Source organism: Solenopsis invicta, chromosome 1 (assembly GCF_016802725.1).
Source record: "Solenopsis invicta isolate M01_SB chromosome 1, UNIL_Sinv_3.0, whole genome shotgun sequence".
In the NCBI taxonomy this organism is placed as follows: domain Eukaryota; kingdom Metazoa; phylum Arthropoda; class Insecta; order Hymenoptera; family Formicidae; genus Solenopsis; species Solenopsis invicta.
In genome coordinates, this window is record NC_052664.1 from 29,588,699 (window position 1) to 29,605,776 (window position 17,078).

The window sequence follows — 17,078 nt, forward strand, 5'->3', positions numbered from 1 at the left end:
TACATGATTGCAATTACGATAATCGTTTTATATACTATTACTTTGTACCTTTTTAAATAGTATTCCATAAATATGATTATATTACTTTCTTATTTGTTAATTTCAATAGAGATAGAATCTTAGATCCTCTTTAGCTGTTAGTTAATTATAAAATAAATGTAATCTTATTAAACTACTTTTTTCTTTTTTCTTACACAGCATTCGTTAAAAGTAAAAGAACAAATCTACATTTTTAATACAATCCTATATGACAAATTGAATGCCCTCTCATTATTATCAATTATACTGCCTACTCTAACTTACTTTAAACTTTATCTTGCATACAATCTGTATCGTAATATACTGTAAATATCGTAAGTAGTAGTTTATACAACATTTATTTGTACTCCCACGTAATAAGATGATGTTATTTGGCGTTATTTTAACGTTAACATAACATTTTTGTTGACATTTTGACATAACAAATGACCTAGTTTGATATTTGGGATATGCAATTAAACATTTTTTTGTATAAAAGGAACTAATTCATTTCACTGTGTGCATATAAGTATCAAAATACAAAAATTAATAATTTACGAGATATTTTATATTTTATATCAAAATATGACATAATAAAGTGTAAAATATCACGTGAACTTATTGAGCACGATCTGCTTTTGACATCATTTTCTCATTTCAGTATAACTCTCTCGTTATTTAAATATATTTTTAAATTCGTAATGTTTAGCGGGAGTTACAAAGGAACTCTTTAAATCTACGTGACATATAGGATCTGATAATTCCACTTGCTTCCATTACTACAATTACTACTACTATTACTACTACTATTCTCTTTCTCCAAATCTTAGCCCTTGTTAGAGCATAGTAATCCCTTGACATATTTCTGGGTGTTGTGTGTGTATGTGTGTGTGTGTGTGTGTGTGTGTGTGTGTGTGTGTGTGTGTGTGTGTGTGTGTGTGTGTGTGTGTGTGTGTGGTGTTCGCTTTTTTTTACAATTTATACAGATATACGAGACCTACAGTTTAAACATCGATTCCGAACAGTCTAATTTAATATACTTTGTAGTGATCGTGGCGCGAAGAATTGTCGTTTGTTTTCCGTTCCAAAGGCCCGGATTTAAATCCGACTGATCAGAAACATCTGATTTTATTCAATCGCTACCTCTTGGAAGACAATGGTAAACTATCGATTTTACCATGAGAACTACTATTACTACGAGTATTAAAATTATTAATCTTTAATTAAGACGAAAAATTAAATTTTACGCGAAATAAACTACAATTTTTTTTAAACCAACAATGAATTTTTTTACAAAAAATTAAATTTACAAAAAATGCCCCAATGGTCATTAACCAAAAATTTATTTGGTGCACAGTTTAATGAATTTGTAAACGTATGTATAACAAAATATCAGCATAAAGACTCACGATCAGCTAAGAATCTGATAAGGCTTATTTTTAATTACTTTACAAGATATTTTATATTTTATATCAAAATATAACAAGGTATAAAATATCTTATAAAATATTGTTAAACTAAAAATTAATAAAAAGCGATACTAGTAAAACAATACTAGTAATAAACAATTACTTTAGTGAGAAAACAACTAATATTTATGTGTATTAATATTAATTTATGAATTATAATGCTCTTATTGAAATTAGTATTCATTTGAATAGATTTATTAAGACGATAAGTTGATTTGAAGAATATTTCCTATCATTGTCTCTTGACATTTTTTAATATTTCGGACAAAACCTACTTGCCTTCATAAGATTTATTTGTCTTGCTTTTGAATCTTTCCCATTGAGAGCAGACATCAATCGTTATTGTATTAAGATGAATGATTAACCTCCAGTCATGTTTTCTAATATTGAAGCCGAGTCTTCACTTTTAGTCTTCTAAATAAAAAAATAAAAAAAAAAATAAATAATCAAACTAAAATAAGTAAACCGAAATTGTAACGTTGTAAACATGACGAAAATCGCAGACATTCTACACATATACAAACGTGACGCGGCATCGCAAAGACAGCACGATTTTAATGAGAAACAGACATTGTCGCATAACATTAAAGAATACAGAAAAATTAAATGATAAGGAGAATAATAATTTAGATATATATATAATAATGTAGACATAAAAAAGAGAAAAAGAAAGAAACCAAGATGATTATCGAAACAAAGGTAACAAGAAAACGAAAAAAAAAGAAGAAAATTGTATAACAGGAAAATGGGAGTGCTAGATCCAGCTACACCACAAACAGGACATTGATATGAGATTGGATAAGACGGATACGTCATGGAAATAGGTATACTCGGCGATATTGGACTTAGTGATTCGCGGCAAAGAATCATGATCACAGTTTGGACGAGGGACAAGGTGTAGCAGGAACCGCAGCCCGCCCTGATGCTAGCAGTTCCTACCTGCTGGGCCTCCGACAGCTAGGCCGAGCGGATTGTAGGTCGATGATGCGGCTAGTACGGCTGAAGTGGTCAGCGAAGCTAAGGGTCCGCTGCCGGGACCGCTAGCCGGGTTGATAGCACTCATCGAGGTGACGCTGTTTATGTTCGACGTGCCTATCGTGCTGGTGGTAGGAGCAGACGAAACCGCTTGCAGTAGTCCCGCGAACATGCCAAAGGGATTTGGTGGATGATGCGGCGCCGTCTGAGGTGGCGGTGTTGGCGATGCGGATGCCACCGACGCTGGCGTAGACGAAGCACGGGGTGTTAGATCGAGCGGGGCTCCGGATGTCGGTGGGCTAGTACTCTTCTCGCTCCCGTTGTATCGATGAAAGGATGGCGACCTGGCCACATTTGTCGTCGTGGCCGTCGTCGTGATGGTCCTTACTTGGTTCTCGAGCGCCGCCAACGAAGTCGAAAATATAGGAAGCGTTACATCCTTGTGCTCGGACGTATCTTCGCTTTCATGGTCCTGCTCTTCTTCGACATCGACGCTACGCCTTTCACGATTTAATTCGCACCTCTCGTCGTCCTCTCTATGATCTTGCTCCTCATCCTCCTGATCTTCTATCTCTTCGCCATGCTCCTCCATAAATCTTTGTCGGTGAGACTCCTCTTTCGTTTCAATATCGCTTTCGTGTGATTGTTGCTCAATGACCGTTTGCCTGGATGGAGGGAAGCCTAAGGAGAAGCTCGCGCTAGTCGGATGTATCGATGGAAATCCTTGCGGAAGGAAAGACGCCAGCGGATGGTAACCGGGCGGGAACTCATTTACTTCTGCAGCTTGAATCTGTTCCGGGCTGAGATCAGTGGGTTCTCCGGTATGAAGACGTATGTGCTGCTGCAATACGAGAGCGTTCGTGAATTTTTTGTGACACACGGGACACTGATGCAACACTCTCAGTGGTGGTTTAGCTCTGTGAACTCCCATGTGAGTTTTCAGATTGCCCTTTGTCGTGAAGGCGCGACCGCAAATTTTACACTTGAAAGGACGCTCGCCGGTATGAGTGCGATAATGCATCAACAACGCGCTCTTGCATGAAAGCACTCTGTGACAAACGATGCACTGATTAGGATCGCTCAGCTTGTGCTCGATATTGTCGACTAGTTGTTGCAGCTTGGATGTCTCTGAAGTTTTCGTTATTTCGATCAAACTCTCCCAGGAATTGTCATTGCTGCCAGGTCGCGGTAATAAGGTCGAATAAATCGCCGGATCTTTGGCTGGATCGATCATTTCATTTCCGGATGTGGTGATTGATCCTGCTTGTGTAGAAATAGGAAGGTGAGGAATTTGGTGATGGGCTGGAGGACCAGGAAACAAGATTCCAGCGAAAGATGTTTGCAGACTACCGCTACTTGCACTACTGCTGGCCGGCGATGCTCCCGGATACGCTCCGATCTGTTGGGGTAAACGATTGATTGTACCTCTGCTCGAGAGATTTTCAGGTTGCTCCTCTGTTTCTTCGTCCACTTCCATTTCTCCGTCGCCCTCTAAACGTCCGCTGATCTTGCTGTCCATACTACAATCCTCGTATATTTGCGACTGGGATGGTGGATTCGCGGATTGGGGTGAATTGAGATATCGTCTCGTGGTCTCTTCAAAATCTTCGCTTTCTTCCTCAACGACTTCTTCCGTCTCCTCGGGTTCTCTTTTTGGTGTTATTCGCTCGGCGCCTTCCCGGCTCATCGGTCGTTGTTGATATTGTTCCTGTCCGGGTGATCTCTGTTCGAGTTTTATTTCCTCTCTCTGCTCAAGCTGCTGCTTTTGATGTTGTTGATGGAGATTGTCGTGAAAGGAATGGCGAGAATTCAATACGGCAACGGGAGAAGTGGGAGACGTCTGTGGAGCGGTGGTTATGGGTTTACTAAGATTCTCCGGCACATCTTGATCGTCCCGGTGATTAATAACTGGAGATCGATAAATAGGTGTCATGTTGGATAAGGTGAGACTCAGAGGTATGGGCGGTTGTGGCGGGAGGAAACCGTGCGTTGTTGCCGGGTGAAACGAAGGGTGATGAGAGGATGGTGGTGGTGGCGGCGGCGGCGGAGACGGCATCGGTCTCTGCCCAGAAGCGATTTGCTGTAAGAGAGGTGGGTGGTATTTATCTAAATGCTCTGGAACGGGATTTGGATTCATCTTAACGTGTGGAAATTTGGCTGTGTGCCTTTGGAAGTGGACCTTCAGGTTGCCCTTGGTCGTGAACCGACTGCCACATACGTTGCACTTAAAGGGTCGCTCACCTGTATGGGATCGTATGTGGATTTGTAGCGCCGAATCGCTACCGAAGACTTTGCCACAGAAGCGACATCGATGCTTGAAGAAGGGCTCGCCGCGACCACCACTTGATTTCGAATCGTAAGGAGATAGTCGCGAGCCCTTGCCTCTAAACGCGAGCTCGTCGGCCAAATTGTTGGCTAGTCCTTGACTCGCGTTATCCAATACTTCCTGGGTACGTTTCTGAAGAATGTCCAGCGTGTTTGGCTCGTGAAGCGGCGGCGGATCGGTGTTCGTTATGATCGACGAAGCGAGGGAAGCGCTTATCGAGCAAAGCGGCGGCATTTGATGCGGCATCGGTATTTGACTGCTGGTAGTTGTGATGGCAGTTGATGTCGCGCCGGTCGAAGAGAGGGGTAGATTCAAAGGAGAAGCGCTGCTCGTCGAGGTTGGCCGTTCCTGAAGCAGATTCGGCGTCAATGGCGCCGGTGACGTTTGTTGATGATGACTCGGTGGACGAGATGAAGGAGGTGACGCGAGACTCGACAATGGTTTCGGATGAATAATCGGAGACGACGAAGCCTCTTTATTATCGGTTGGCTCCGTTGCCGTCGATTGCATTACCGATTGCCCGTGAGTAATCAATAATTGTTGCTGAAGTTGTCGAATCAGCTGTAATTGCAATACCTGTTGATTCTGAAGGGTGCACAGCGTGTTTTCCAGAAATGCCAGGTCTTGTAGCGCCGCTTCGCTGTCTGCCCCGGTGAGGGCAGTGGCTGCGAACTGGGCGACCGCCACTTTTGTATTTTGAAGGGCTTCAAGGGTGACGTGACTAGTTCCAGCAGGTGGAAATATAGCAGTAGGTAGGCCGCTCTCCACAAAGTTATTATTGTTCTCCGCGTCCTGTCGATGATGAATCTGTTTGCGCGAACCCTCCTCGTCCTCGTCCTGCTCGTCTTGCTCATCGATACCTTCTTCCTCATCCTCTTCCATAGGATCATCGTCACCCTGATGAGATCTCGTCGCTGTGAGATCCACGGCTTCCTCGCCACCTCCTCCTCCACCACCGCTCTCTTCACCGTCTGATGTAAAGTCATTTTCTTCTCCTGCAAAAGAAAATAATGAAAATTGATAAATAATATTTTTCATATTATTTTATCTATCTATTACTAATATCTGAATTATATATACATATTCATTAATATTTTCAACGATTACATAAATTTACTTTTATAAATGCATGTTTAATAGATTTCATGTGCCACCAAAAGTTAATATACTTTTCACATTACATGCGAATATGCGTAAGCTGATAGCTATACGACATTAAAATGAGGGCAGATACATCAGCACCTGTGTTTTTAAAGTTTCACTCGGCACGATTAACATGAGCGCCAAGGTTAACATGAAAGATAAGTTGACATCCCATATACATATTACACTCAGGATGTACAACGAAAACGGAATTCTTAATGATGATGATATAGGCAAGTTTCCGGTTCTTTATATTGAAATATATTCTTTATATACAATAAAAAAATCGTATATTTTTATACAGAGAAAAAAGAACAAAGAAAATTAACGAATAAATTTCTATTTCTTAAACGATCTGCGACGTCTTAATGTATTACAATATATATTTATTTTGTAAAATATAATCCATTTTTACATTTTTTTTTAGAAACTAGTGCAATAATACAAAAATTAATAAATTATGTATGTATATGCATGTACATATGTGTAATACTTTTTTCTTTCAAGAGAAGATTAAGATGATAATATCAATTAAAATAAAAAGTAACTTATGAAACCAAATATTGTAGTTTTATTTGAATATAAAATAAAGCTTATTGTTAATTGCTTAATTATATTGTCAATCAAATTTGTGACACGCGGATTCCTCGATTCAATATGCATGCAAGTAAATCAGTTAAAAAATTTCACTTGCAATACTTTAACACTTCGTTAAAGATAGAGATAATTTATTTAGATAAAGAACGAATAATAAGGACTTAAATACTTAGAAATATACCACAACAGACAGAATTTAGAAATACGCTAGTTAAAATAACGATTCTGTCTCTCTAGATGAAATATTAATGAACTTCTACTAAACAACTTGGGCGAATAAAGACATATTTATTATATCGAAATCCATTGAAATCCGTTGAATTATTTGCTTAAACTTAATTATGATATTTAAGTATTGTATGACATCACTGAAAAGAACTTGATTTGTCCAATCAATCTCGATCTGCTGTTTAAACTTGACAAAAACGATCCATTTTTAATACGAATTGTGTCATGGTGAAGATGGTGAAGAATGGATGACAAATCGACGTCAATGTCGAACAAAATGCATACAGAAGATGCCAGAAAAATTCTAGATAATATGTCATAAGATATCCAAAGACCTTTATTCGAAGAAACTCACAATGTACAACTAATCGAGTTGGAAAGACGTGTAAATGGCGTTGGAAAATCGTGTATTGTGAAGCAAACAGCCAAATATTTATAAACTGTATTTGATATTTATATCATTAAATATTTATATCGATTTATATTTTGTATAATTTATATATGTTATATTCAACTCATAAACAATAGGTCGCGATTGTGTAAAGAGTTGTTAAGCGACTTCTTCTTGACTTGAGACAGGTATTTTTTTTTCGTACCACGACCTGACTTAGGCCGACTGATGCACATAAATGTAAGTGGCCTAAAAATCATCCCCAATAAACGATTAAAAAAAAAATAAATGTGACACATTCATCCCAAAAGTATCATAGGTCTACATGGTTTAAGTTTCGTTGGAGGCCTATTTTAGGCAAGGGCGTTCGAATGAATCTCGTAAATTATCCCATTGAATTTTGACGTTAAATTTATTATTACGACTTTAGAATACTAAATAGACTGATTGTACGAAAAACTTATATAAAATTATATATAAAATTATAATTATAATCAATAATCGGTTATAATTATAATCAATAATTACAGTTTACGGTTGCTCTTGAGGCGGAATGTTAGCACGGTAGCACTTAAAAATTTCATACATCCGGTTCATTGTTTATAAGGAAGTAAAGTCTATTTAGAACAATGCGCCAGACCTCATATTTCTTCCGACCTTTTATAGAAAATTGTAACTTGACAAAAGTGTCCTGCCTTGTGTTCCTCTATTGTTCTTATGACGTAAATCCTTCGTAATCTTTACAGGATTCTCTTAAAGAAATTAATAAATATGTTAAAAAATTTTTTCTTAATTCTGAGAATTTGGAAAATGCCGAGAAAATCTCATTTTTCTCGTTGAAGAAAATAGGAACTTTCTCGAAAAAGAATAGTAAAGCTATCTGAAAAATACACAGTTTCATTAAAGTATCTAAAAATTTAGCTAGATGTAGATCTGAAAATAATTTTGTTGAAACCGTCAAAATAATTATGTAGGGCGTTTAAGTTGATTGCTCGAATATCAAAACTTCTTGCAATATTGTTCACCATGTTTGAGTGTCCTATATAATTGTTTTGTAACGGAGAGTTTAACAAACAAAAATTATTTTTGTATCTAACTAAATTTGTAGATATATCAACAAAACTGTTTTTTACAAAACATGTAATAATTGAAAAGATAATTGGACAAAATGATCAAAACGTTATCCAAGTTTTTAATACTTTGTACGCATTTAATTCTGTTGCACCATTTGACTGAAACAAACTAAGCCTACGGACTGAGCCATATTTTTTATCGTACACACGTATCGCGCGATATGAAAGTAAAATTATTATTAAAGTCACAGTATTTTGTATGTTTTATTTTTATTCTTGTACTCTCAGCGGCAACATGCCATCAACAGACTGTAACATTAAAATTGGTGATACTGTATCGTCGGCAGACCGCAAAATGTTAAATTTACATATTAAATTTTCCTTTAAATTTCCTCTAACAGAAAGTAAGAAGATTTGACTTTTAACTAAAAAAGATTGACCAATTCAATATTTTTTTCCACGATTAATTTTCCAAACTTTTTACGTATCATCGCGCAAATGTTGACGGTCTATCGACGGCACATTACCACTGCGATATAAGAATAATGAACTTTCTTAAAAACAAAATACTTTAACAAAGATAGTTTTAGCTATCTCTTGTAAACAAATAAAAACAGATCATTTAAAAACAGGTGACTTGAAAATAATATTTAAATATATTCCCAAAACACATAACGTTTCGAGATAATGAAAACTAACGATTCGCTGTTGGATTATTTATTTAACTAAAAATATATACTTATTTTACAAATTTTCTTGTCGTATAAAATTTAAGTAATTATTTCAAGATTTCAATGTTAAGCAAATAAATAAGTAGGCCTACTAGGTACTTGTCCGCGTAGTAACTTATGATTCTTCTTCAATCTGGGAGTGCGCAGCTTCAAAGGATCCATTATTCGCCATTTCATACACTTATCGCTTCCAGTAGGTTTTTTGATTTCATCTTGCTCGTACATTTCACACATAAAATATAGCACTGATTGATACAAAGATACTTATTATTAAAAATAATGATAACAATTTGCATATTGCCGGAAATCGGCAGAACGCTAGTATTATAAGATAAAAATGAAAGAGAAAGAAAAACGAAAAAAAAAAAAAAATACCTAAGATTACTTATTTGAGTAGAATAACGTATTAGAAATATTTGGATTAATTATGACAAATTTAGTCGATCGTGTCATCGTACGAGTAAGGACGGAAACCAACTGGTGTCTTGTAAAGAACCAATCCCTTGAGTATACGAGCGACCATCTACAGACCCCACCATCACCGACGGCGACGGTGGCAGCAGCGGCGATTTCCTCTGTGTTCCACCACTCCGGATATACCACGGCGTGAACTTCCACCACCACTGGTCTCTCCGTGCCTCGGTTATGACATGGAAGGCGGCGCGGTTCATAAATCAGGGGGAAAGGGGGCGGCGCTTGCACGAGCCACTCACCGTCGAGTTATTAATTATTATCCAGTGCGCCGGGCGCGCGATACCCTGCCGTCGACGAGCCGCCTCGCGCCACCGCCTACGCCGCCGCGTTTAACCCTCCTATCCCCCAGATGTTCGCCAGCGGGTGGTCCGGAATCGCGGCGCCGCGCCGCACCACGCCGCGCCGATTTGCGCTCGATTTTGCCCGCAGCGCGCGTCGCGTTAGATTCCAGCCATTTCGCGCGCGATTCCAACAATAAATTGTGGCCCGCGAGTAAATTCGGCCGTTGCGCTTCCGCGATTTCCGAAAGATAACACGGAATTGCGCGATAATCGATTCCACGTGACCTTCGTCGTGTGAGATAGCTACGTGGCCACACGATCGCGGTTCTCCAGATTGCAGTTGCAACCACCAAAATCTTTTTGACTTCGCATATCACGAAGAAGAACTGACTTCATATATCTTACGGAAAGAAAGATTTGCTAAAGTATCTCAAAATTTTGCCAGATACAGTTCTGACAATAATTTTATTAGTATTAGACTGTCAAAATAATTACATAGGACGCATAAGCATGATAAACAAAATTATTTTCAAATCTTCATCTGAATTTTTAGATGTTTTAGCAAAATTGTTCTTTTCGTAATAACAAAAAAAAAAAAAATAGATGGATGAGTTTTGGAAAGCGTTGTTTTTGTCACCTCGTTATTAAAGTGAAATTGTTATTGAATTATTGAATTTCTTTATTATAAGTAGAAAATAAACAATTTAGAAGTGGGAAAAAAAAGAAAAAGGTAGATAATAATATATAATATAAATAGATGTGATAAACGAGGCGAAAGTTACATATATCAAATTTTATGAAGAAGGTCTTTTCTAAAGTGAGGTCAAATTGTATAAGGGACGCAGCCCACCTGAGTCCTAGTCATCATATATTTTATCGGAACAAAAGATGTGTCTCGCTTGTGTGGTCGCTTGAGCTTCTAAACAGGCTGAATAAAACATTATCCTTCATATTAATAAAAAAATGTTTAATTTGATTATCACTAATTAATATGTTTTATAGTCTATATTTTATAGTGTAATCAGAATTTCGCTTACTAAAATGAGATTATAAAATTATTCAATTACTACATTTTGATAGATTTTATGTGTAAATTACGTACATATGGTGTCTAGCGATCCTTAAATGTCCTTGAATCATGGAATTGAAATTTAAGGCATTCTGAAAAATTCCTGGAAAAACCGTGGAATTTCAGGATTGACCTAGAATTCCCGTTATTTTTTTTTAAATTAAAAAAATGGAATCTGTGATCTATTTTGTTTGCAATATGGATACGGTAAAAAGGAGGGATTGCAAAAGAAAAGACGAAAAAATTGCATGGTATTGAAGAGTTAAAGAAATACGATAAACTTATGAAAGAATTAAAAAATTAAGAAAAAAATTATTTGATAAAGTTTTAAAAGCAAATTTAAACATTGAAAATTAAATTGATAGTTTATAATGAAACGACAGTAAGTTTATAATTTTTAATTTTAAATTTTAATTTTAAAAGTGCAATATGGCAAGTTACTAGTAAAAAACTTAAATTTAATGTTTTAAATTATAATATAGAATATAGCAGAGAAATTATTATTTGTAATGAATATTTGTCTGATATTTTTATAAAGCAATAAATAATATTGTTGCAAATTTGTTTACGTTTTTTAATTAATTTGTTATATAGAATTCTAATTTAAATACAGAATATAATATTATCAATGAAAACTAAGTAATGAAAATTAATTGATCTAAAAAAAGCAAAAATTTTTACCCTGGAGTGTCTTGAAAACATCGAATATTGAATTGACCATACGTCGCTACACTATGGTACATTACGAGGGCATTCACCTTTTTGGCCTTGACCTAAAATTTTCTTTCGGGTTTCGTTTGAAAAGGAAAATGTGCTGCCTGCGTGATACAAATCTTTACTAGGAGAATTCTCTATTATTATTTTTTTTGTAAAGAAATATCGTAACATCTGTAATATAATGATATTCAAAGATATGCAATATGGCGATAGATATAAATGCATAATACTTTAATTATTTGAATAAACATATAATTTTTTTTAGACACTATATATAGAGATAGGTGTGTAAGGAGTAATTCTGAATATACTGTGCATAGATTATATATTATGACTATAATGTCTCGCATCTGTATTTCAGAAAAAATTTGAAATAATAAAAAACCACGAAATACAATCATTTCGAAGGGGGACTTTTTTAAGGAAGGGATGGGGATGAGAGGGTAGAATATAATGCTCTAGAAACAAGTTTTTCAGCGAAAATGTTTTTCACGAGACACTATGACCGACATAGATGTCTTCGTTTGATCTTTTACCGTTACCTAATATAGTGTCCGTAACGGATCTTTTCCCCGTGACAAAATATAAAATGGCATGTGACATTTTTCTTCAAAACGAGCAAAGGAATTTTACGACTTTACGATAAATGTGATTTAAAAACATAACTAAAGAACGAAGCTATGTTGCCATAACTTATAGATAACGAAATAAGAATATAAGTATGTCATGCATAATGGATGACGAGGATGACCAGAACGAATAGCAACATAGCGGTATGAACAGGATGAATCCCAAGGAAGATACAAAATAGAAATCAGCTAGATTTTCAATGACAGCTACATGCTGCACGACACGCAACGTTAGGCAACAAAATATTAGAAATTTGACATTGTAATGAGATTTTAAAATTCAACTTTTCTATGTAGACATAAAATAATAGCTGCCTATTTTAAAGAGCGTTTCGCCTCAAGTATTTTCTTAAGCCCGATTTTCCATTATCTGGTTAACTTATGGTTAAACTTAACTTGAAGTTTTAGCCAGTAAGCTTCACCTATGGCATCATCATGGATGAAGCCCACTGAATAAAGCATCAGGTAAAATTTAACCATCAGTTAATCAGATAATGAAAAACCGAGCCTTAGAAATTTGTAAAAATTAACCGTATACCAAAATTTGAGTAATATGAGAAAAGCAATATTTCATCATGTTAATGGCAAACCTAAATTTATTACAAATGAAAGTGAAAGTTTACAGTGAACGCCATTTGACGATTCTCTTTTTGTAATATTATTTACTTGGCAATATCTTCATATTATACACAAATGTTTTAAATATATCGAAATCACGCTATTGTAAATATTAGAACGATGTAATGTAGTATACTGTTGAAACGCAGCAAAATTTAATATAATTAATGTAACAAAAGCAAATTTCAAGCGGGTATTAAAAAAATTTAATGTTGTCAAAAATGCATTAAATTTCATGCACTTTTCAGTAATAGATACAACATCAAATTTAATGTGTTTGTGCAATAACTTAAAAATATATTGAATTTTATTACTTTATTTTTAACATTATAGATGCTTGATATTCTCATTGATATTTTCATCACTTATTATTCATTTACTCACTCATTAATTATAGCGCACATATATTTCGCACAACGCACACTAAAAAAACGATTTTGTTGCAAATATAGATATGAAAATAATTATGTTGGGTCATAAAAATAATTACTAACTATTACCAAATTTAACAATAGTTACCAAATGTTTTTTTTCAAGCCAATGTGATTATTTTAATGCTTCAGAGATAATTATTTCATATGTGTATTCATATCTGTAAAATCGTTCTTTCCATTTCTTTCAATGCAAGTAGCGAGTGGAAGATGTTGCTTGTACATTGCCAACTGCGCCCGCGTGATTTCGCTCTCTCATCGAAGTGAGCGTTACTCATCCTGTATCTGGATTCGAGTTCGCGATGAAAGGTACGGATCATGTGTCGTACGGATTAAAGGAATTCTTAGCTGCGTATCTTCCTCGTGGAGTGCAAGGTCGGGGCTGTCGGGCTGTGCGAACGAGGTCGGTCGATGAGTGTCAACGACTGAAGAATCGGCGCGGGGGTCGTTGCTCTTCTCTCAATTTCGAGCCGCGCGTGTGGCGAATCACTACCGGCGACTCACGGCGCATCGGCGTCGAATACGGGAAGGATCTCCCGTATTCGCATTGACGGGGTCGAGTCTCGTTTAAATAAGTTAACAGTGGCGAGCGAAGACGAAGCGGATCGGCGGGTGGAGAAAGGGAGACGATGAGGAAAAGGGCGAGTGACGCGGACCGATGAGAATGAGAAAGAGAGGAGAGAGAGAGAGAGAGAGAGAGACGAATACAAGAGAGGATACTGAGAGAGCGAGAGGGAGAAAAGTGAAAAGGGACTGAGAAGGAAAGAGAGAGAGAGAGAGAGAGAGAGAGAGAGAGAGAAGGGGCAGAGAGGAAGAGCAGGGGGAGAGCGAGAGAAGCCGAACCAGGGGAAATTGCACATGGCGCCTCGCGATTGGCTCGCACCTGTCTCCTCGGACCGCCCTCCTTCAACCCCGATCGCGCGCGCGAGACGTGCCTACGTACATAATACGCTTTCTTGCTCGTTGCATATAGTACGTGGCGTATCAGACGCGTGTATGCAACGGCGCACACTTTCTCACAGGTGCACGGGCATTGTGCGGCAAGGTGTTCGTGCTACGGAGCCGTGTAATGAACCACCACTACCACCGTCAGCACCACACCACCATCGGCATCACCGCCGCCACCGCCGCTTTACTCCTACTCCCTCCACCACCGAAGAAGCTCGTCGAGTCGCTTGGGAGCCGGAACTAAGTGGGGGCGAGTCGCGGCGGAAGGTTCTCTTCGTCGCGCGGGTGAGGAAAGGACGGACGATGGTATATATTATACTTTTGTACAGAGAGAGAGAAAGAGAGACTGTGCACGCGCGCACGAGGGAGGAGGACGTAGGGAAAGGGTGGTAGGCAGGCATAGCCGCGGTTACACACGGTTAATCTATCTCCGGGTAGACACTAAAGCGCAAGATGGAAGTCTCCTTCCATTGCGATTGCCATATTTGCAACTGGGAGCGCATCGAGCGCTCTAGCATCGATTGTCGGTCCAAATTGTCTATTTTTGTATATAATCGATGTAACGATCGATGGAACATCGTTTTTTGTTACAATATTTGTGTATAGAGTACAACTATGACAAAACGTTGCAACACCTTTTTTTTCTAATTACATACAAGTACATATTTTTTTAAAGATATAACTATGAGATTAAATTTGAGGCACTTTGTTCATTTAGTAGGGTATTTACGCCGCAAAAGTTAGAAAAAGTAAAATGAGTGAAGGTAATTTGCTCGCAATTACTTTGTTATATGCCTTTATTTTATATGAGTATTGTAATTTGAGCTTTTTTTTTACTATTAATATTAACGAAACCGTCGTGAGTTGAATCAACCGCAGCGATGTATTACAATCTACGTAAAATGATTTCTCTCTCTCTCTCTCTTTCTCTCTCTGTAGGAAGTGTAGAAAGCTTAGTTATTTCGTGACATAAAGGGATAGTGAAATAAGGAACATACCAAGATACGAGTATTTAGCTCTTGTATTCTTTGTTCGGTTTAATTGTCTCGTACATAAGTGGCCATATAATCCACCCTTTTTAATATACAGCAAAGATGCAAGGGTTCCTAAAATTTCTTTTTCAAATATAATAAATGTTTCGTTAAAAAATTTGTTAATAATAGTACACAGTATAAAATTTATTGGTATAATTTATTTATCTTATAAATAGAATAAATAATGCTTGATAAATAGTTTTCATAGGTGTGGCATACATACCAGAATTTCCAAAGTAAAAATGGAGGATCAAAATGCTAAATTTGGGATCTGCCATTAAAAATTTTGAAATTTTGTTTATATATGCCTAATCAGCGACTCTAAAAATCTTTAATAAAACGTAGATGCTAATTATTCTTGGAAAAAAGTCAGGCACGAAAGAATTAATGATATAACTTAATGAATTGTGAATTGCAATATTTTATTTATTATACTTCTTTATTTATTGCGTTCAACTTTGTTTAACTTTGTTGGTTCCGTAAGATTCGACTAAATTTAAATCACCGTCGATCGCAAGACTATCCTACAGTTTAGTTTCGATCTACAACGCGGGAATTATTGCAAAGTTAGCGCGTATTTGTTAGGTGATCGGTAACGCGTTAACCGTGTCCGAGCTTTGTTATCTTTGGGCAGGAAGGAGTCGGAGCTCGTTGGGACCGAACCGGCCGTCCCTTGGAAAGCGAAAAAAGGACGAAAAGAAAGATTGTTCGGCGAGCATGAAGTAATAAAGAACTGCCGGTGCAAAGGAACGAGCGGCGCGAGGATGGCTGGAGAACCCGAGCCGGGGAACGAGTGACTTGCCGGCAGGGGGCGGGGAGAGTGGGGTGGCGCAGGGATGAGGGAAGATACTCCAAGATCGTTCGGCGACCTGTTAAGTAACCTGCAGATTTACAGGATCCTATCTTATCGTCTGACCGGGCACCGTACACCGTCTCGCCGCTGCGTTTATTTATTCTTTTGCAAATGAATAAAGAAGGGCGATCGATGCTCGCGAGCTGATCCTTGGTACAAGCCGTGTATGGATTCCAATCTAGAAGTATTTTTGCACCCCGTTCGCTCTCGCAGGGCGCTCGCGGGTAGATCCCCGAGTGTCCAGCGACGAAAGAGGAAGGGGGAGGGGGAGGGGGAAACCGAGGAAGGAAGAGAGGAGCCCGTGGGCATGTCATACGCGGGGACCTTATCTCCGCTCCAGGCGGAATCATGATCGTTCCTCGCGGCGAAGTTGGCCGCGGCGCGATACACCCCTGCACACCAATTCACGGGTTACAACGCTGCGTGTGAGAGGGTTTTAATGTTACCGGGCCCAAGCATCGACGCCCGCCAGAAATTTATCGTTATTCGTAATCCCGATCCCGTTGGACATTCGAGCTCCTTAACGCTCTGGAGTCTGGAGCGCGAGCCCTCTCGCGCCACTTTGTCCCTGCATTTTTATCAAGTCGACTTTTTAATCACTGCAACATTTAACGCTCCTTCCATTCTTTATAAAATTCATAAATATCATCGTTTGAATCAGAATTTGCTCTTTACCTGCGTGGAACGCGACGTTCCGTCACGTTCCGTGTCAAATCGAATTACTAACTAAGCTATTATCGATCTCACGAACAAATTGGATAACAGCGTAACTTCAAGATAATTTTGCTATTATTGTCCGGCGCATCTCGGAGTCACTTCTCTTAGTGTATTAATATTATTTTATTTAAATATTTGTAAACAAACAATTGGGCTTCTATTACAAATTCTACTTTGAACAATGTTTCTATCGAGATGACAGGAATGTGTTTTTTACAAGGAGCAAGATAGCTCGTGCGCTAACGCTCAATTGCACTTACTTATATGCTTAATAAAAGAAGTCCCAAGTCATTGAGGCTCGCGTACGTTCGACGCTGTCGTTGAAGCAGAACATCGCGGCAGCGGCGCTTATTAAG

The 17,078-nt window shown here is 37.8% G+C and overlaps 1 protein-coding gene across 6 annotated transcripts in view; it reads right to left on the minus strand.

The window, feature by feature from the left end:
- Positions 1 to 17,078, minus strand: part of LOC105208108 (homeotic protein spalt-major) — a 77,456-nt gene that overhangs the window by 12,130 nt on the left and 48,248 nt on the right. For 5 of the 6 annotated variants that reach the window (XM_026134194.2, XM_026134196.2, XM_039452203.1 and 2 more), the window contains exon 2: positions 2,427 to 5,783. In XM_026134194.2, coding sequence (XP_025989979.2) covers positions 2,427 to 5,783 — 3,357 coding nt within the window. The remainder of the gene's footprint in view (positions 1 to 2,426; positions 5,784 to 17,078) is intronic. The other variant, XM_026134195.2, reaches the window with a different exon arrangement.